The sequence below is a fragment of the Rhipicephalus microplus genome, chromosome X, assembly GCF_043290135.1.
Source record: "Rhipicephalus microplus isolate Deutch F79 chromosome X, USDA_Rmic, whole genome shotgun sequence".
NCBI classification, from domain to species: domain Eukaryota; kingdom Metazoa; phylum Arthropoda; class Arachnida; order Ixodida; family Ixodidae; genus Rhipicephalus; species Rhipicephalus microplus.
Window position 1 is genome coordinate 186,902,931 of NC_134710.1, and position 21,354 is coordinate 186,924,284.

The 21,354-nt window shown below is 44.0% G+C and overlaps 1 protein-coding gene across 4 annotated transcripts in view; it reads right to left on the minus strand.

Moving 5' to 3' along the window:
* CkIIalpha (casein kinase II subunit alpha) overlaps positions 1-21,354 on the minus strand; it is a 77,334-nt gene that overhangs the window by 38,255 nt on the left and 17,725 nt on the right. For all 4 annotated transcript variants that reach the window (XM_037428747.2, XM_037428750.2, XM_037428746.2 and 1 more), the window contains 2 exons: positions 15,486-15,597; positions 7,466-7,567 (listed from right to left, as the gene is read on the minus strand). In XM_037428747.2, the coding sequence (XP_037284644.1) occupies positions 7,466-7,567; positions 15,486-15,597 (214 nt within the window). The remainder of the gene's footprint in view (positions 1-7,465; positions 7,568-15,485; positions 15,598-21,354) is intronic.

A 21,354-nucleotide genomic window follows, 5' to 3' on the forward strand; every position in this document is an offset into this window, starting at 1 on the left:
CCATCCCCGAAATTAAATTCTATGAGCCGAGAATGAAAATTCTGTTCAGAGAACTTTGTAAACTTATGCACAGTTTGGGCTTGATGTTGAAAAAATAATTTCAGCTCGACCTGTTCTAGATAATGAGCTATCTCTACGACAATTTAAATGACCCAAAACCATTTTAATATTAAGCTCAAGCTTGTGGCATACATTCAAGCTGAAGACTGTGGGAGTGCTGACAAGCACTGTAAAATCGTTTGCACCTCATGGCGCAAGTGTTCCACATATAGGCCGCATTTAGGGTTCACAACTATCGAGCGGTAGGTGGCATCGTGCTCGCGAGTATTTATTACTGCAATCATCAGCATGGTTAGCGCGGTAGCGCCAGCAGTGACGGCTAGCGGCAAGCCCGGTGGCTGCACATGAGACGAGCGGTCCTCATTGGCACGGGGCGACCGGCACGAACGGTTGTCTGCCGCGGCGGGTCCGCGGTGGACGGCACCATGGGTCATCTGCCGTGGGTTTTCGTGGCGAGTCGACCATTGGTGGAGCCGCCTCTGCGCCATCTTGTGTTTGTTATGTTGTTGAGTGTTTCAGAATAGTGTATAAGGTTGTTTTAGCGTGTTGATCACAACTATTGTATATTGATTCGGCTGACGATATCGTTGTTGTAAAAGTAGTTAAATAAATGTGTGTTTGGTTTGGTTCGACTGCGTCTACTGTGTCCGTGTGTTCCGAGAGCGGCGTTCTCATTTTGAGATCCCACACTGGCACCCAATGCGAGGCTCTTGGAGCATTGGGCAACACTTTTCACGGTTTGGAATAACCCTTTTGTTTGAGCTGGGGTAGAGTACGCCTAGGGCGACTTCTATTGCTAGCGTCGGCGGTGCGCTTTGTTAAGGGGGGACACGGGTCTTAAAAGGCCGAAAATCGCGAAAAAAACGACATTTAGAAATAGACATTTTCGGAACCTGCAACTATTTTTGCACTTATCTGAGATGTTTCAAGCGTCTTGCGCCATTATTGCTGGCGCAAAATCAATTTGTAACACCGCTCTGAGATGAATCTGAGCACAAATAGACGCTAAAGTCGCGCTTTTTCCACGCCAAACCGTTGCTGTTTCACATGAGCTATGGTGGTCATCTTGGTCTCGTTTGGAAGGGTCGTTCTTCATCTTCAATTTCCCGTCACCAGTGGCTCGCCTTGCTCATTGGTTTTTCAGCAAAAACGCGTCATCAAGAAGCACCCCCGCACGATTCTATTGGCTGCTTGGGGCACGTGACAAAACCTAGGCACCCCATTGGCCAAGTAGCGTTTCGGGCATCTGCTTCTTCGTGACGCGCACGGACATGAGCCATTTTGCTGTCGACTGCCTGCCGCAGTAAAGAAGTTCCTTGCCTCACTAATTTGTGAAGCAGGTGTGGTGATCGTTCGTTCGCTGTGAACTTCAGAAAGAGCCCCGCTATCACTCAGGACAGAGAGAATAGAAAACTCGCGGTGTTCAACGGCGGCTGCAGAGTCACCAGTGTAGGCCTAACTCACGCACGAGCCCGTTGGTTGTTAAACGTCGCTGAAAGCGGCATTGTTTTGGAGCTTTAACAGTTACAGGACGGCAAGTAAAAAAGCAGAAGTGAAGCTACAAGAGATAGCAATCTTTGCAACGATTTAACGGAAGCGCACTTTTATTGCTAAATGCGCCGATGCCGCGGGTTCCCCCCGTCTGACGTGAACTGCGTGACGGGTCACCAGAGTGGAGTTCGCCGCGCGTTGGCAAACAGCAGAAAATCAATCCGTTTACGGTGAACGTGTTCACCGTCCACGCAATCAAGGCTAGTGGCAAAAGGCCCAGCTTTCACTCCAAAATGTGGCAGTCTTATGTGAAAAGGAAACTAACACCTCGCTGCTTTTGGAGCCTTGAAATTGATGAGCGAGTGCACGAGTTCGGTCTGCGATATCAACAACTCAATCTGGACAAGCCGGAAAACCGCTTTGTTATAGGACGGATCGCGGATTACGCGCGCACATTCGTCGCACATAGGCGTCACCGAACTGGTAAGCGGCCTAGTCGGCAGACGAGCCCAAGGCAACCGCATAAGCTCGCAAGTGTGCCTCCGCGGAAAACATGCAGCGGGCATTAAAAAATGCCATTTAGGCGACGCAAAACAATAGGACTACATGCCTGGTGCCTACTGAGAAAGCTGAATTTGACAATCATTGTAAATAAACAGCTTTTCTATGCTACTGTCAGCCCAAAATGGACGACTCGTGTTTTTGCATGATTTCTCAGGATTCAAATTTTGCTGCAGTTGCAAACTTGTCTAAAAGTTATCTCTGCCTCCAGAGCAGCTAGGACTGTCATTTTTGTTGTGACATGTAGCTGTATCTTAGTTTACACCATGGTAGGTGTGAATTTTTGATTAATTTCTTCAAAAAGTTTACTTTTTGCCAGAAATTGAAGCATAAAGTGGGTGTGTCTGCAACACTGAAGGGTAAGGCGCAACAAACCTTGCTAAAATTATCAAATAAAAGAAAGCACTCCTACCATTGTATAGCTTATGTTCATTCGTATAAAGGCATGTGCCAATTGTAGCTCTGCAATACATATTTCCTGTCTCATTATACCGGCAAACAATAGGTAATCAATTTTAAGATATCTCTAAAAGTAATTGGTTTAGAGGAACAGCAATTGCATTTTTGGAATCAGCATCAAAAGCTCAATCACACTAGGAATTTTCTTTATGAACGCATGAAAATATGACATTTCGTCTCAAGTACAGTGTAAAGTGTCCCCCCCTTAAGGGGAGACACTGGCCTTAAAATTTAAATTTTTATTATTGGAGTTATTGTAATGAGACTAGGTGTGTTTATGTAGATCTCCCCCTTCTCTTCAAAAATGTAATTAGTTTTAATGTACATCAACTAGTTATCAAATTGTGAGAGCATAAGTGAAGTCTAATTATGTAGTTTCTTACGGGCACTTTCCCTCAACATTTTTAGCTTCTGTTTAGGATGCAGCTGTAGTCAAAGACCTGCCATGTGGAGCTATGCTATTTATATTGCCACTGAAATACATTATAAAAATTCGAATTTGCATTGATGATCTGTAATATTGAAATTATTTAGATCACATTATCATTAATAAAATTTTTATGTCCCTTTTAGCCACAAAAAAATAGCATAGCTCCACAGTCCTGTTTCTTAAGAGTTCAACGGCATAAAATTTAAAGAAATTTCTTCATAAAAACATGATGAAATGTTTCGTAGGGCTGGCCAGGTTGGCAAAAAATGTGAAGCTGAGAAAATCACATTTGAAGTTTCGACATGCACTGCGAAATTTTCTATAACGACCTTTTACCACAAATTTTATATTCATGTTCCCCAACTATTCCCCTGCAAAGTAAAACAAAATGTGCCTTATTCCATTCTTGGAATGATTTCTAAAATTTTTTCCAACGTGGAAAGCATTACCAGAACTCCACCATGACAAGCTGTTGTTCTGGAAAAGCTGTGGAGTATGTGGCTCAAACGAATAGCTTTCAGGCGCCATGCTGCCCTGGATAATAAGTTGCTGTGTTCCGGACCCTCAAAAGACCATAAAAATGTCCGAAAAATCGGGCATCCGTCCGGAAAAACGAATGCCTGCAAAAATGCCCTTTTTTAAAAGGTATTTTGTGCTGACACAGCCAGGGTTCGTACAGGTTTCCAAAGAGGAAATTCAAGGATATTCAAGGACTTTCAAAGACTCAAAGCAGCATGCTAAGTAGGAATCCTTCACTCTAAAATTTTCAAAAATGAGCAATTTCATTGCACTTATAATATATGGATATTACAATTATTTTAAAAAAAGTGTAGTCTTAATAACTTCTTGCACCCTCTCCATAGGGAGGGGGCAGGATGTCATGTCAGAAAGTTATGCACTGATGGGCTTCCACGCGCATGTGTAGTCAGGTCTTAAAGGGATCATGCCACAATATTTCTGGCTTGCGTGCTCTTTGCTGCAAGCTTTAATTATAGCAACAATAAGTACGATACATGCACCAAGATTCATTTATTCTCCCTATATAATTTGTCCCCTTTTTGATATCGACAATTTTAAGTTGGCTTTTCTTCGTTGCCTTCGTCAGTTAGCACTTTTTTTTTCCAATACCTCCTAGTGGCAGCAGTGTGCAACGGCTATCATGGCTATAGGATGTGATGCTATGAGGTGTGATGCTATTCACCATACCTCCTACAGTGATGGAAGTAACATTTTGATTTTCGGAGCAATTATGGAACAGAAAAAATACTAGCCTGGAGCACCTATTGTTTTTGAAGCTGAAAGCAAAATATTCTAAATGACTCCTGGAGCTTATTGTATCAATTAACCCATATATGCCCAAACTTTAACAAAACTGATATATTTCCCAAAAATGATTCCTTCTACGACCTTAGGAAACAAAATAGGGCTTTTATTTAGGAAAAAAAAACTCTTTCGAACAATAGATTTAGAGCCGTTTATTATTTCGAACACCAATATTTAACACGCCACAAGCAAAAACAACTTCGGAGCAGCACAGAGCAGCATTTTTTTTTTTTAGCAGTTTGGAGCAATTGAAACAGCACTTCCATCAATGCTCCTCGTAGGTGAAGTGATGGAAGTGACATTTTGATTTTCGCAGCAATTTTGGAGCAGAAAAAAACACTAGCCTGGAGTAGCTATTGGCGTTTTTGAAGCTGAAAGCAAAATATTTAAAGTGACTCCTGGAGCTTAATGCATCAATTAACCCATATATGCCCAAACATTAACAAAACTGATATATTTCCCCCAAATGATTGCTTCTATGGCCTTAGAAAACAAAATAAGGTTTTTAAAAAACACTTTCGAGCAACGGTTTTGCAGCCGTTTTAAATTTGAAACGCCAATATTTGACACGCCACAAACAAAAAGAACTTTGGAGCAATTTGGAGCAATTGAAGCAGCACTTCCATCACTGCTCCTCATAGGTGAAGAGGCACACTTTCAACAAGGACAAATGGGACAAGAAAGTAGCTTTTCTCCTGTTTGTCAAGAGTGTGCTACATCACTTATAAAGGGGTGGAACTGGGCTTCAGTTTTTTGGAGCAGCTTTGAAGCAATAAAAAGGGAATTTTGGAGCAGCTCTGCAGCAAAAGATGTGTTTTGGAGCATCGATATTTAGTTTTGGAGCAGATTTCTCGGGCCACGCATCACTGTTCTTAGAATTTTGGTTTATGGTAAACAAAAAACATTCCAGTCAATTTTAAGTCATGCAATGCCGATCAAGCGACCAGACCTACCCAAACTTTATATTAAACTTCACAACATCAAAAGTGAAAGGGCAGCGAATCAAACATAAGCAGCGTTCTGGACAGCTACTAGACCTCAGACCTAGACGAATGTAAAAATTCAATGTTAAAATGTTGCAATAGTCAAAATCTGATTAAAACACCGCATCCAACATGAATAGCAACTCAAGACTAGAAATGATCTACTACATAATGGAAGTTATCTTTATACTAAACCCATAGGGCTCTAAAAATAAATGTAAAAAACTTATGTTCCCTTCATTTAAGTTCCCCAGCCAACTTGACAACCCGGAGATATTTATATGCGCTCGCCATGCCATTACTAGGCAATTAGATGAAATTTTTTTAATACGATAGCAACTCGTATGGACACTGGACGGGTTTTCGCCGTCGCTGTTATGTTCCACGTAAACTACAAGTTGGTAGTGTTCCCCGTGCATCGTACGCTTTACCCGCGCATAAAACTGCACAAGCTAGGGTGACGAGCACTGTTCAAGCAGAGATTAAAACGAGCAGCCTATCTCCGTCGCTCGGAGGGCACACGCGTTAGCGTCCCACCACGTGTTAGACCTGCCGTCGAATGCTCCGAGAGGAAACGTGCCACCTGTCTTTAACGAGCATGAAAAGACGCGGAGGGAAGGAGGGGGTGCTCGAGCAGCAGCAGTGAATTTTGATTTTAAGGGCGCGGTTGCAATAGCTGGCACGGAAGCTAACTGCGAGCATCCGTGCACGGCTCGTAAACCATTATATGTAGTGCGCTCTTAACTGGGAGAGATTAAGCGATAAGAGCATTTCTCCCTGGAGCAGCCTCACTTATCTTCTTAGACCAGCGTTTTGAAGAATTTCACTATGTTGGATCCAAAAGAGTTAGCTGTCAGCCTTTGTATAGTCACGGGATCAGGATGTTGACGAAGGCAGCAGCCGCCGTTTTCATGAGTGAACTTTTTATTTGGGTGAACTTGCGCCCGGAAAACAAAACATCACTCTACAAGAAATACACGCTGTAGACATATTGCAACGAACATATAGCGTCGATCATCAATGACCTGCCAAACAGCTAAGTGCGTCAGCATTTATATATTTGCCATCAAAGATTTCAGCGTTAACGCTAGCTACGCGCGTAAGTTCCAGAACAAAGTGTAATGTAGGCATTATGCGCGTAATCTCATTGGAAGGTTGTTCTAAGATTATGTAGATGGTCCCCAGTCATGCGGGTGCGGTTTGCACAAGCAGCGTTACACGCGTGATGGTGAGGTAACAAAAACAGGAAGAAAGGAGCACGCACAGCATCACCATGCCAACATTACAAAATGTTGCTATTGCCGTCATCGCTTTGCCGGTGACACCGATTTTGTTTCCTCAATTTATATGGCAAAAAACGCGCCGCACTGTTGCCGAGCAACTTCCGAGCAACCGTCAAGCACAGCATGCGCTCGGCAATGATGCAGAGAGTTTTTTGGAACACCACTGTCGTCTTAATACTTTGCTGTTAAAACACATATAGTCACATAATGAGGTATGCACACAAACGCCACCTTAACAAGAATCATGTATTGTGTTCACATGGTGCAAGATTCATGCATGATCCGAAATATGACGTTTGATATGGGCGCAGTTGCGCCCTTTGTGTGGCCCACGCGCGTTGCTCGGTCGATTGACTAAATTTGTTGTTACACATGCAAATTTCCGTTTAGGCGCGGCTTGGCGCAGCACTTCCACCCCTATACAAGGTATGATGATCAATCACAAAGTAGCCCAACTTCAAACCCCTTGTGAATTTAAAGTTCAGGACGCAACCAGCCTTACCATGTTTCTCATAACAAAAGCAGGCTTAGGTTTGGTCAGTGCTGCTACTATAATTACACTATTGCTCTGTGGCTGCAAAAAGTGGTTGTAGGCCTTGCCTTGTTGGCACAAATGGGCCGTTGAGAGTTGTTCAAGAGTACTGACAGAGCCAGGGGTGGAATCGAACCTACATGTTTTAGTGGCAGCCGAGCACTGTAACCACTAGGCCAGCACGGTGGCTCTATCAAATGAGGAATGGCATGAAATGCATAATAAAGCAGACAAAGCAGTGCCACTGTGACACATAGGAAGCAGACACAAGACTAACAAACCATGTTAACAGTACATTTTAGCAGAAGTGAAAAAAAAAAAAAAAAGATGCGTATGAACTCACAACGAGGTCTTTGACGACTGCTTGCAATGTGACAATGTTTGGCCCACCACGAAGGTTTTCCAGAATCTTGATCTCTCGCTTAATCTTTTTCTTCTTCACAGGCTGCAAGTGAAATTGCAGAAGCGTTGAAAGGTGGGCTAGTTGGTATAGATTCATATTGAAATATTGGCAGCACAAACTAACTGGACGCAAAAAAATGAGAAACACATGAAGGGAAATGAAAATTTAAGAGAGAAGGTTCCACCGTGATCAAGTGTCGTCCAGAAACGAGCTTTCACAATCTAAAAGAGATATAGACAGTGAGCTGACACAACTATCAAAATGGACATTTACAAAAAAAGGATTTCGCAATACCCCTGATTTTTGTGTCCCAATGAGTGTATACTACTGATGTGCGCAAATATTCAGGTTGGCAGGCACACTTTGTGCAATAGGCAAACAAATGTAAACTTGGGTCCGACTTCAGGCCATTGTAGTGCTCTCGCAGGCAAACGTTCAGGCAACGCCCAGTAAGGCTTCGTGAAGAAAGGCTGTGGTGTAAAACATGTCAATTGTTTCACTAATTGTTGGTTGAACGTGGTTTATTGTATCCCACTGTTTGGGTGCTACCTAAACATTCGCCTCAGAGAACACTACAATGCATCGAAGCTGGCCCAGAGTTTACCGTATTCACTCGCGCAATCCTCGCACTTGCATAATTCTTGCACCCCACATCGCCCAACAAAAATACTATTTTTTTTTCGAGTAATTATCGCACTCCCGAAAATCACCGAAATAATGTCGTCTGCTCGTTCCAGCCGTTGATGATAGCGCGTGCCATCTGGCACCATCTCTCAAGCGTCAAGAGTACTATTGCACGGAAATTCAATCCAATCAAAGCCAAGCCAAAGCGGCAAGTGCACGTTGCGGCGTGTTTTGTATGTTGTGTCGGTAATCTTGTAACGTTTTGTGGTGATACTGAAGCTACACTGCTGCTTTCAAGTTGGAAGTGATTGAACATGCACTAAACAACGGCAACAGGGCCGCCGGTAGGCCCTTCAGAGTCGACGAGTTTTGTGATCGCTACTGGTGACGGCAGCTAAAAGCCACAAAGATGCGTTGAGCCTGCCACGTGCTTAAGACTGAGATTAATGGTAAACTTCAGAAGGAAGCTGCGGACGATTCTGTTAAGTAGCCATCAGACCAATACTGACATCCTAAGCTTACGTTTTGAGGTCTTCTGTTGAGTGACAAACACTAATGCTACGCCCACAACGCCTACAAGCTTTGCGTATGGTATTCTAATTACAGACTATTTGCTTGCACTCTTTGTGTCTCAAATAAATCTTGCCTTGTGTTGAACCTACGCTTTTATTGTTGAAGTGTGTTTTGATTAGTACTTGTGTGTGTGTGTGTTTGATTAGTGTTTTGATTAGTTCCTGGTGTGAGAATCCCGATTTGCAGCCACTTCGTTTTCTTTTTCGCTCTGTACGTTTTCGTGGAAAGTTTTCCTCACGTAATTCCCGCACCCCCCAACTTTGCATCGGTTTTCCGCCGAAAGAAGTGTGAAGATTATGCGAGTAAATACGATACATCTGTCCACCCATTGCACAGTGTGGCTGCGTACCTGAATTTACACGCACATCTGTATTATACAGTTATTGTGACAAACCAGGGTGACTGCGGAAGCCTTGTCAGCACTCTGCCTATATCCTTTTTAGATTGCGAAATGTTGTTTCTGGACAACACTTGATCACGGTGAGACCTTTTCTCTCGTTTCCCCTTTTGCTTCATGCTTTTCTGGCATATATAATCTTCCAAGAATAAGCCATAGTTTCAGTACGTGCTCTTTTGTCTCCTCCTTTGCGTGCCGATAGTTTGCACTGCCAATATTTCACTATGAATGCAATTGAAATATTATACAAAAATATGTTGAGACAAAGAACACATAATATCTTCTGAGCACAAAACACGTCCAGGAGCATAACAAGCCGTAACTGTTTTAGTCAAAAAAATAATTACTGTATTCACTCACGTAATGAACCCTTCTTTTTTTGTGAGGAGGGTTCATTCATTGTGAGGCGGGTTCAAGTCACGGGTGTTATAAAAGCGAAAATTTCGCTCGACGGTTTGGCTTGTTTTGACCCATGAAATGCACGACTTTTTTCAGTAGCCCAAAACTCTTCTTGTTTTCTCCCGTAACGAACGTGCACGGATCGACGCCGAAGTGTCGTCCAGCCACTCGGTTCCAATGTTCTAGCGCATGCTCAACCAACCAAGCTTAAAACCAGTCGTGTAGTTAACATACTGGGCGAACATGCCCTGCGCCGCAGGTGCCCAACTAAGTTCTCTACGACAAACCCGACAAGAAAAACGCAGCGTCGGATGGCAGCATACAAATGTTGCGTGCGACGTGCCAGCGGCGCGTGACGCGTTTCTACACCGCGCGCCCACCAACTCAAAAGCTGTGCACTTTGTTTTTTTTTCTTTGTTTTCGTGCTGCTGTGCTTGCATGACGCAATAAGGGAAGAGGTTTCTCCTACATTCGACAGATGGCGCTCTGCTGCAAAAGGCACGGCTTTTGAATTTTTATTGACGCTGTCAGTGTTCACACTGCTCGCATCTCTTTAGCATGGTTGCTAAACTATGTTTTGACTTTCATTGCGTTATTTTGTGATATAATGGCTTGATTTAACATTTTCTCAATCATCAATGGCACTGGCTTTCACCCCGAAATAAAATGAACAGATACATTTAAAAAATGTTTTTTTTTCTTTTTTTTAAGGACCAAGATGGGGGTGGGCTCATTATGTGAGTGGGTTAATTACGAGAGTAACTACGGTATATGAACGCAGCTACCTAGGTTAAAAAGCATACCTAGAGCCCTACACAGAAACAAGAACTGCTGTGACAAAGTCAGTAAAGTACTGCATCAGTCCTTAGCTTTGTACTTAATACTTGCTCCCCTGAATCTTTATAACCAACCCTCTTTCATTTGAAGGGTGGGTAAGCAGGCCCAGACTTTTTTTTTTTTAACACTCCCAAAGCAAGGTTGTTCATCCATGAAGAAAGCCGCAGCGATTGCATTTTCAAAGATAACAAAGGTGGCCCCAGGATTTTTTTTTCCAGAGGGAGGTGGGCGACATGTACCGTACTTACACGATTGTAATGCAACGACAATTGTAACGCACCCGCAACTTTTCATCAGGAGGTAAAAATAAGTAAATGTTGGGTGCATCATTGCACTCTTTAGACAATTTCAATTTCCGTATTCGATTATTACGCGAGTGTCGACTTTAGGTAGCGAAATTTGGGAAAAAAACTTAGTATACAGTATTACGCTTGAGTAAAAACTGTCAATTCACACCTGCTTGCCAAATGCAGCCACAAACAAATCACCACTTAGCCGCAGCTACTCGCCAGGAGAGCTGCTGCCGATTGGAATAGTGTATCTATTGGCACCACGAATATAGCATGCACGTCTCTTATACAAGTGTTGATTACTGACATATGCAACTCTTTCAATCAGTGGCGGCACTCTTATTAATGAACAACAGCAATGCAACAGCTGAAAAAAAAATTTATAAAACAAGTACATAGAATATTACTTTTTTTTTGATGAAACCCACACAAACACGCACAGAAAAAAGTGGAGTGGAAGTCAACATGAAAAAGTCGAAATCCAGTTGCTTCACATCTATGCAGGGAAGCTAATTTCGTGGCAATACACAATGATCATTATCCATGATAAGTTGCTGACGTGTTTATGCAAGAGAATACAGTATGTATACCGTATGAACCAGAATATAAGTCGAGATATTTTCAATAAAATAAGCTAGTCTCCCCTCGTCTTATATAGCGGTGTCTAGCCGAAAGTGCGTCGCTGTCTGGCAACATGTGGCTTGCATGTGCGCGAGAAGCAGAGGTGGCCATATTCGCATCCAAATTCAATCGCAGGCTGTTTTTTTTTTTTCCTTTTCTCTCTCTCTCTGTCTTTGTGTTCGTTATTTGCTTCCCATCTGTTCTGAGTTTTCGGTCCGCTTGACAGTGTGCTGCCTTTTTAGTGGTCTTTTTTTTTTTTCGTTCACTGAATATGAGTAGCGGTATGAGGAGGCAGTACTTAGCTGCATTTACACTAGATGTTGTGGAGTTCGCAGAAGCGAACGGGAATATGGCTGCTCAGCGCCGCTTTGGTGTATCGGAAAAAAGCGTGCGCTATTGGAGGGCACAGAGAGGGAAGCCGCAGATGTGCGATCATCGAAAAATGTCGTTTCGCGGGCGAAGTGCCGTTCATCCTCAGTTGGAGAATAAGCTAGCAGACTTTGTGCGGGAAATTCGTGCGCGCTCGCTGCCAGTAACCATGGGTACCATTCGCAAGAAAGCCGTGAAACTCGCTCGAGAGGCTGGGCTCACATGAGGAGTTTTGTGCACCAAACTCTTGGGTGTGTCGATTCATGCGACGCAAAGGATTTTCTCTTCGGCGGCGCACATCCATCTGTCAAAAGTTGCCGATGGAGTTCGAGAACAAGCTTGTAAACTTTCAGCGCTTTGTGAACCGGCCTAGGGAGCAGAACAACTACATGATGGGGAACATTGGCAACGCCGATGAGACCCCCGTGTGGTTTGACATGCCTTCCTCGACCACGACCACACAGCACGGCGCCAAGGATGTGAAGCTCTTGTCCACTGGCAACGAGCACTCGCACTTCAGTGTCATGCTGGCATGCACGGCTGATGGTAGAAAGCTTCCACCCTTCATCATTTTCAAACGCAAGACAATGCCGAAGGAAGTGTTCCTGCCCGGTGTTGTCATTCGCGTCAACAAAAAGGGATACATGGGCGAGGTCATGATGCTCGAATAGATAAGAGTAGTGTGCAACTGTCGGCCAGGTGCTCTGCTGCGTCGTCGCAGCATGCTGGATGCATTTCGTGGTCACTTAACCGATGCTGTGAAACGCGCACTTAGCGACGGGAAAACAGACCTCGCCGTGATACCAGGTGGTACCACGTCCACCCTCCAGCCGCTCGACATTGCGCTAAACAAGCCGTTCAAGGACTAAGTGCGGCTGGAGTACCAAGAGAGGATGTCCGGTGACAACCCAAAGACACCGACGGGCCGCCTACAGAGACCTCCGCTTGCGAGTGTTTGTGGCTGGGTGCTTTCGCCCTGGCGTTACTTGCCAAATTCCATGGAGGAAAATGCTCTCAAGAAATGTTGCATCAGCAACTCCCTGGATGGCACAGAAGACGACGCACTGTGGGAGGCGGCAGGCGACAAACTCTCGTCTTCAGAAGACGGTGGTGCTTCGTCGGACGAATAGGAGCAGTTGCGATGGTGGTTGAGGGGAGCCTCGACTATCGGGGTGCGGTGCACCCGATTCGCAAATAAATGTGGTTCGGTAGTTTTGGGTTGCTTCCCTTTTTTTTTTTCTTTTTCGGTAACCTGAACTTGGGGGGTCGACCTATATTTCACTCGACCTATAGTCGGGTTTATACGGTACATTAGAGGTAGAGCCAGAAGGTAAACATAATGTAACTATGTTCCAGAGTCCCCAATTTCTCACTTGTAACCCCATAAGTAGTGGGACTCATTTGATTTTGGAATGCAAGTCAACCCTCATATTCAGATTGAAAATTTAAATTAAACGGGTCGATATACAATCGTGTAAACACAGAAGTAACAACGAGCGCGGTTTATGCCTCTCCGCAATGTAGTAGAAAAGTAAGGCGAAGCAAGAAACTAAAAACTAAAATGTGCTGAAGCGGCATGAAAGTATTCTTCTACCCCCCCCCCCCCTTTCAACTTCCTTATTACAGCACTTTTGAAACATTATTGTGGCACCATGTTTCCACATACAAGTGCATAATTATCTACATCATAAATTTTAGACCTTGGGGCTTGACTATCCTCTTAAGGCGGCAGACTGGTCTTAGACATTTTTCGTTTATTTCTCCAGTGATCTTGATAAAACTGCACAGGATTATGCAGTTTTTTCTGCTGATTTCAAATATTTATTAGTTTTCCTGCAACTCATTTTGTTCCCGAGATAATTTAAGTTCATCCTCTATTGTTTAAGGTCGCCATAGAAAAAAATGCGAAACTAAAAGTGATATTTAAGATATGTTTAAGATACACACTATAGAGTGAAAATATGCAAGAGTTTTTTGTTTTTAGGCCTTTCTTGGTTATTTTACAGAAAAATGAACTATCCATTTTCAAAAGCAGTTGGAATTATGTTATAATTTTGATGAGTAATCAATTAAAAAGGCTTGTGCTTTAAATTCTGCTCGCATACTTGCATTTTACACACATACAGGTTTCCATTGCAAAAATAATTGTTATACCTGCCCTAGCTACAGAGATATTGAGGCCTCAAAATTAAACAGTCGTAAATTTACTTTTTTTGAGAAAAATGGAAAAAAAACTGAAAATACGCAGCTTCTTCAAAAAGCAACAATCATGGTGTTCATGTTTTGCAATCTTCATAAAGGTTCTCATACATTCACAGCAGAGCTTCTAACACAGGTGCCGGCACGTTATAAAGAATCCTCGAAGTTGGTTCCCCATTTTTGTGCAGGTTCTGCATGTTTACAGCACGAAGAATCTGGGCACTTAGAATGACATCACAAAAAAATTACCACTTCCTGGTGTGTGAAAGTTTGCAGAGAGATAGAAAAATACTTGCAGAAACCAAATATGTCATTTTTAAAAAATGAATGTTTTTGTCGCTTTTTGGTCCAAAAAGCCGGTCTGCCCCCTCCCTTAAAGGGGCCATGACACTCAATTATTACTCATAATCTGTGTTATGGGGTTTAATCCTTCTGCATACAGAAACAAGCTGCTCAAATTTTGACAATTTGGTCAGGTACTCAATTTATAACTGAACATAAACACATGAACGGCCCGAGAGGCTACACTAGCGCACTCGTGAGCCATGATGTGAACAGCTAGGTGTGAGAGCGTCTGCTTTCTAGCTAACAATATTGTTCAGGGGTCAGCTGCCCATGAAATCAAGGTATTTTAGCTTTTATCAGCTTGGCACTGAAAATGAACAATTTCAAGCAGCTGCCCAGGAAATCAAGGTACTATGAAGTCTTGGTTTGAAAGTTTTATTAGGCCCGAGGAACCGGCAGCCGACAACTACGATGAACGAACCTAGATAATGATGCTACGCAACATAGATGAGGATGCATAAGCAACACATGATAATGTACAGGTGAAGAGGATGGGTATACTAACTGCCCACAGACTTTTAGCTTTTATCAGCTTGGCACTGAAAATGAACAATTTCCAGCAGCTGAAATTTCGATAGAAGATATAGCTCGTGCTCTTGCCAATACATGACGTCACACGCACCATGGTAAAATGGTGGTCGCTGGCGGTGCGCAGTTTATGGATGGCAACTTTCAGTGCTTGTTTTACAACGAAATATTTTACGGCCAACTTTTTGTAACGGTATAGACATAGCGGACCCTCTATTACTGGTTTTTGCTGAAACCCACAAATTATTGAGTAACCGTGACATGGCCCCTTAAGTTACCTTGCCACTGACAAAAATTTCAGTAACACGAATCCATTCTGCCTAATTCTTCACAGCGGCAGAGCCATTGTAAAAGTAAAAATTATAAAATCCCATTTGTAACAGACTGCTACAAGGAAATCTATACGAATTTCACAGAGAAAGCTTCTTAATTGAGGTGTCAACCTTCCCTTTCACAACCCCTGGTCCACCTTTTGCAGGATTCGAAAGAAGTAATTTGCCCAATTCAGCATTTATGGGCTTTGCATTGTCAATTAGTTCACCCTCAGACTACCAATTGCTAGCATACAGATCAGCTCAACTTGGGAGAGCAACTGCCCCAAAAAGAAATTGTTCCTGAGCTTGATAAGAGAAGCCTATATGAATTTAAATGAATCTTTATGCTACGATAGCGGTGGTTGCAATGTTCCCCTTCAAAGTTAACTAAATATAAAAAAAGAACTCTCTGTGGCCACCTTTTACCGAGCGGCTTTACAGGCAAGAAAAAGAAAACGACTTACCTTTAATATTTTAACTACACACTTCTCGTTGTTAGTGATGTTAACAGCCTCAAACACCTCACTGTACTTCCCTCGACCGAGCTTGCGGACAAGCTGGTAGTCATCTTGAACTCTGAAACCAAAAGCACCACCTCGTGTAGGCAAACTCAACATCCAATTGTTTGCAGCTACTTCCATGACAGAGTTCACTGAAGCATCATGCAGATACAAAACTACATGAGCTCCATTGTTAAGTTTTTAATCACATCACTGCTGAAGGATTAGGGAAATGTTGCTTAAATCATGAGGCACACAAAATGCAGTTCAAAGGCCTAAAGCAACTACATTTTGCCCTTGCCATGACACGAATAGATTATTATAACCAGAAAGCTTTTCCATTCAGCCCAAGTGATCTGTTTAAACACCATATATCAATGCCGAGTGTGAAACAAGTGTGCAAAATATTCACTATTCGCTGTTTGACATGCAGTCGAACCCCACCACAAAGAACGCTGCCTCAACGAAAAATTCTCGGTGCCTTGTCAGAAGTCATAGGAGTCTAAAACGCACACTGCCATCACCAGAAACCACCGCTACTTACTAAGCATGAGGGTTGCCATTGCTCGATAGTGATGTGAATGATACAGCCCTGCTTTTGCCACTGGCTTGCTTTCGAGCCGCAGACGATCCACAGCTGAAGTTCAGTCGCTCAGTTAATAGTATGGAGGAATAAATAGTGGTTCATAGTTTCCTACAGGCAGCTAACGTGGCTGACGAGTGCAATCACGAATGCTAATGCTTGTGGTTCTTTGTGCACTTGGGGAAGTGTGGCCAATAGTCGTAGTGGCTGTTCGCCCGCGTTAACGAAATCAGCCAGCAGCAACTGCTGCATGATAAGAATAAGCCTAAGTCACCGCTCCACAATACCACATCATCAGACACACTTTAACGGCAGACAGCTGCTCATGTTAGCATGCAGTGCAACTGTTAGGTTCGTTCACGAAAACCATTGTGGCGTTGTTTCAGCGTGCTTTTCACTATGGTGTCGCTGTGCATGAATTAAATTGTGTCGCGACGCTGCTGCATACCTGCCAGGTTTGCAGCGCAGGCATTAGGGAGACGGAGGGAGGGGGGATGGAATTTTTCCAATGCTTTTTTTTAAGATGTAATTTTTATGAAGTTATCATGGCACAATAATGGTACAGTTTTTTTATAAACCGCCGACAACCTACCCCGCTGTGGTCACCACTACCAAATCTTCGGCGTGGCTGAAGCCACCTTTTTCTAGAAGTCCTTCAAGCACTGTCCGGCATAACAATGTTCACCGCTGTCACTCCGACACTTTGCCAAAAGAATGTTTTTTGCACAGAGAAACTGCCTGTGGAGTCCGACCTTAGCGCATGCTAGTCCAAGCTGTCACTCAACGAACAGTCCAAGCTGTGCTACTCGCAGTTACATTACTGCCCGATTTTGTTGTGGCAGAATTGGCCCTCTTCAAAAACTCCGAATATACCTGTGAATAACACGGTTTGTGGCTATGACATTTGGCCTGAAGTAGCTGCCTAAGTGTCTCGTCTGACATGGAAGAGTGAACTCTGTTCGAGTCTTCCTTACAAAGCTGAACTGCCGCTTGCATTCAGCATTGCATGCGGTACTGAAAGCATTCCCAGCATCACTTGAGCAATGCGACTGGATTTCAGAAGTCCATCTTCGCCTTTCAGCAGCGAGATTGTTCTCCACTGCACATCAACCCGTTCCTCTTCCAGTATATTTGTAGGAAATTTGAAAAACTGCCCCTTCACAAATTCCACTTCCAGTGCATTAATAGCTTCATCTCTGGTCTCTTGCTCCTTCTGGGGCAGTAACGCTGGAAACAGCTTAACAAAGAAAAGGACATTCTTAAATGACATCTCATCGATAGCTTCAATATTCAAAACGTGTGCATTGAATAAAGCCTCATTTCAAAAAGGAAATTTGAGGCACATGTAGTCGCATGCAGCAACCATGTACCTTCCAACAGCCTCGAAAAATTCCTTTTTGTCACTTGGCTTGAGCTTTTCAACATCACTCTTAGCTTGGTGTCCACTTACCAGGTCTTGGTCATCCTTTTGCACATTTATGCTGTGATAGTCCATCAAACATATGTCCTTGTGCTGCTTTAGCAGTGCTGGCCTCACAAGCCTTGAAAGGGTGTCCTCAAGAAGGTTTAGAAGTATAGGCTGTAGCTTGTGTATTAGGGGTGCCTGTACTTGCAGGAGGCAGTTGACTGTCTCAAAAGCAGGAATAATGTTATTTGAAAACAGACAGCAAGCTTTGCACCGAGCTCAAGAACACAAACAGTCGTTCCTCACGTGTTATGCAAGTTGATCCAGTTTGCACATATTAGTAGCCTTTACTTCTTTCAGAAGCACAGGTGTTCATTTAACAGACTTCTTTCTCTTTTGTCTGAACTGGTGTTGCTCAGTGTCTTCAGTTTGTGCTGGCATTTTGGGAATGTCGTAGTAGGTCAGAAATTGGGGACCTGTACTGGCATCTCTTTTCACTTCTTGAAGCAAAGAACTCGAGAGTGGTGGCCACTGATATAGGAGCCTTTCCAGGCATTCTCTCAGTGAAAGCGATCTGGTTGGAATGTGCTTTAGAATCTTGTAAAACTCCGTATTGTGCAGTTCGTTGAAACTTTTTAAGCAAACTTTTTCTTTTAGGACTTCTTTCTCAATAAAAAAAAATGTCCACGAGGACTTCGTCCACCTTCGCTGGGAGACAAGAAGCAGCCTTTTCAGCCGCCATGTCTACTAAATGGCATGGGCATCCAATTTTTACAATGCTTTCAAGGGCCTCGGTTAGCGCTGCCGCTATGCCCTTCTTCTTGCCCATCATCACGTTGGCATTGTCAGAGCAAAAAGCTATGCAATTAGACAATGGCACATTCAATGACACAAAACTGTCCCAATTAACTTGGCAATGTTGCACCCCGTTGAAGGGCCTTCCAGGGTGCTTAAAGTAAACAGTCTGCTCTCGATAAAGCCCGATTCTTCCGCAAAGAAGGTGGCCACGATGGGGTACAGTTGTCAGTGGCAACCGCGAAAACTCGTCTTTCCAAGGCACTCACCACACGCTCTTTCGCAGCAAGGGTCCAACGTGGTCGAAGAAACTCGATGAAATGCTGTGCTCAAGCACAAAGGCAGTAAGCAAACATTTCGCACGTATCACTTCATTGTCGCCGTCTCGCTTACGGAAAATTTGTTGCATTCGATGCTGTTTCTTCTGGCACTGAACATTGTTGGTGTGCTTCTTCGACGAAACATGCGCAACCACATCAGTCCTGCCGCCATGAGATATACTGATGTCACACTTACAAATGGTGCAGAATGCATGCTGCTCACCTTTCTGCAAGGCGATAACACAAGCGAACTCTGTCGTATACTGCTTCAAGAACACCTGAAGATATTTTTTTGCTCTTTGCTGAGTGACATGGCTGACAGCAACGCGACACAGCGCTAGCCACGCTAACAGCACTCGTGACACGCTCAGAGAAAGAACGACAAGTCGGTGTGTCAGCGGTGCCAGTGCTATCACTGAGCGACATCAGCCTGGAAAATACAGTAAAATCCGACGCTAGCGCCGCCACACCTGCCTTGCGCCTCACAGCTTATAGAGCGGCTACGCTGCATTCACATACTCGGAGAAGTACTGGCAGGCTTGCTCGCTTTTGCGACAGCTGCGCTTGGTCGACTAGGCACATTCGAGCTCTTCAACGATGACGATGAAAATCGGCACTCCACGCGGGTGCATTGGTGCTGGGTTGCCAAACTGGAGCCCGCTTTGGGACAAACACGCGGGCACTTCCGGAAGATTTCTTTTTCGGTCGTACAATCGTACAAAGCGGTCGAAATTCGGGAATTTCCAGGGCAAATCGGGAAACCTGGCAGGTATGCTGCTGGCAAAAAAAAGAAGCAGCAAACACTTTTTTGAATTTCGGGAATAAATGTTCCTTTGTTTTGCTAGCTCAGGTCACCTATATTTTTTTCAATGTCACTAGAATAAAATTTTCGCTCCAAAATTTTTTGGTGCCCCGCCAGTTTCATTGTAGTGGAGTTCGACTGCATAATCATCTACAAACATGAAAGTTCATTCCCAGGAGTTACAAACATGAATCTGTATACTTATTGTCCTAGATGAGGGGAGGGTTGGGCATTGTTTCTATGGCAATAAACTATTTTGTACATGTAGACTGTAGAAGTTTGTAAATTTAGCCCTTGTTAATAAAGAAAAATTGAATAATTCAGTCATGTTCTTTGTTCCCAGCAAGCTTATGCATTGTGCTATGGCATCAAACTCTTGGTGATATTTGGCTGCAACATCGTTAACCCAGATTGACCCTTGAAGCACAAGGGCACGAAGCGCTGCAAGTGAATAACAGAACAGGTGCCATGGCACCAGATATTTAAGAAAGGTGTGGTCGCCATCCACATTCATGTGGCGACCAAGGCTTCAGAGGCTGCGGCAAACTTCTTTCATTTCATTTTTACTAAGCACACATGACCTGCATGAGCACTATCTGTGATCGCGTAAATAGCAACTAAGTCATAACTTTCACGAGCAGTTTTGTTTTTGATACATGCTTCTAGAACTGCAGCCACAAGCTATCATTACACATTAGCGAGCCTTATCTATTCAGCAGTATATGTCATTCGACTTAAACCAAGACCGCACGTGTCCCTCAAAAAATTTGTGGACGCTTTGATCGTGTTTTCAGTGACTATGATATTGTGGGCAGCAAATGCGGCACTGAGTAGCTTCAATTCGACTTCAGAAAATGTGCCCGCAACGTTACAAAACTAAAACATGACAGAAGCTGCCCAGCTTAGGCAGAGCTTCAAAATCTGACATAGAACTTGCTCGCTATAATTGTGATGAACGAATGAGGATTGAGCGCCCTATTTTAGAGCATAAAAATTATCGTAACGTGTACATGATAATGTTGGTCGAGACAGTACGCATAATAAGGAACGGGTTTCACCTACGTTTGGGCTTAAGGGGGGACGCGGCCTTTGAAAACCGAAAAATCGCGAAAAAGTCGATTTTTGGCAAACCACATATTCGGGCAGTATGTGTCACAAACTACCTTTTCTGTAAATATCAACGTCTAATTCGTCGCGAAACCATCTGAAATAAAGTTTAGAACATGCCGCGGCGGCCCTCGAGCGCTCAAAATACCCCAACTTGCCGTGATCGCAGTTTCTCGACCGCTCGACGGAGCGCCGCCATTTTGGTGTTGTTTTGTTTGTGAATTCTTGCTCTTTCTTTCCCCGCCACCTGCGTCGCCGGCGGCAGCACAGGAGAGGAGCAAGCCGCTCATGATTGGAGGGCTCGTGAGAGCTTTCAAGTTTCCCGCGGCTGAGGCGCGCAGCTGGGATTGGGCAAAGCGCGCGCTCCCCAAGGACGCGGGGGAGCCCGCGACTGCCATTGGCTGCTGCGCGCGATGACGTAGCGCTCTTGCGCATAATGTGGCCGCTCGTCTGCTGCTCCTCTGTCCAACGTCATTGTGTTCCGCTCGCTTCCGTGTATCGTTGCAGCCGTTCGCATACTCTCCACGTTTCAACTGTCTTCGAAACGATTTTCAGCCGTCTTTACGAGACGATTTTCAACCGTCTATACGAGACCGTTTTTGTGTTCGCTCACGATGCGCCCAACGAAAAAGAAGACGCTACGATCGTTCGGTGCAAGAAAGCGAGCTATGAAGCTTGTCCGCGCGTCGAGGCTCTCCGCTCGCACGTGCGCCGACGGTGATCGCGCCGACGGTACCTGTGGGGCAGCTTCTGCTTCATCTACGCAAGAGAGTGGTCGCATCGACGTGCCTAGCAACGGGACTCCTGCTCCGCCGGTACAA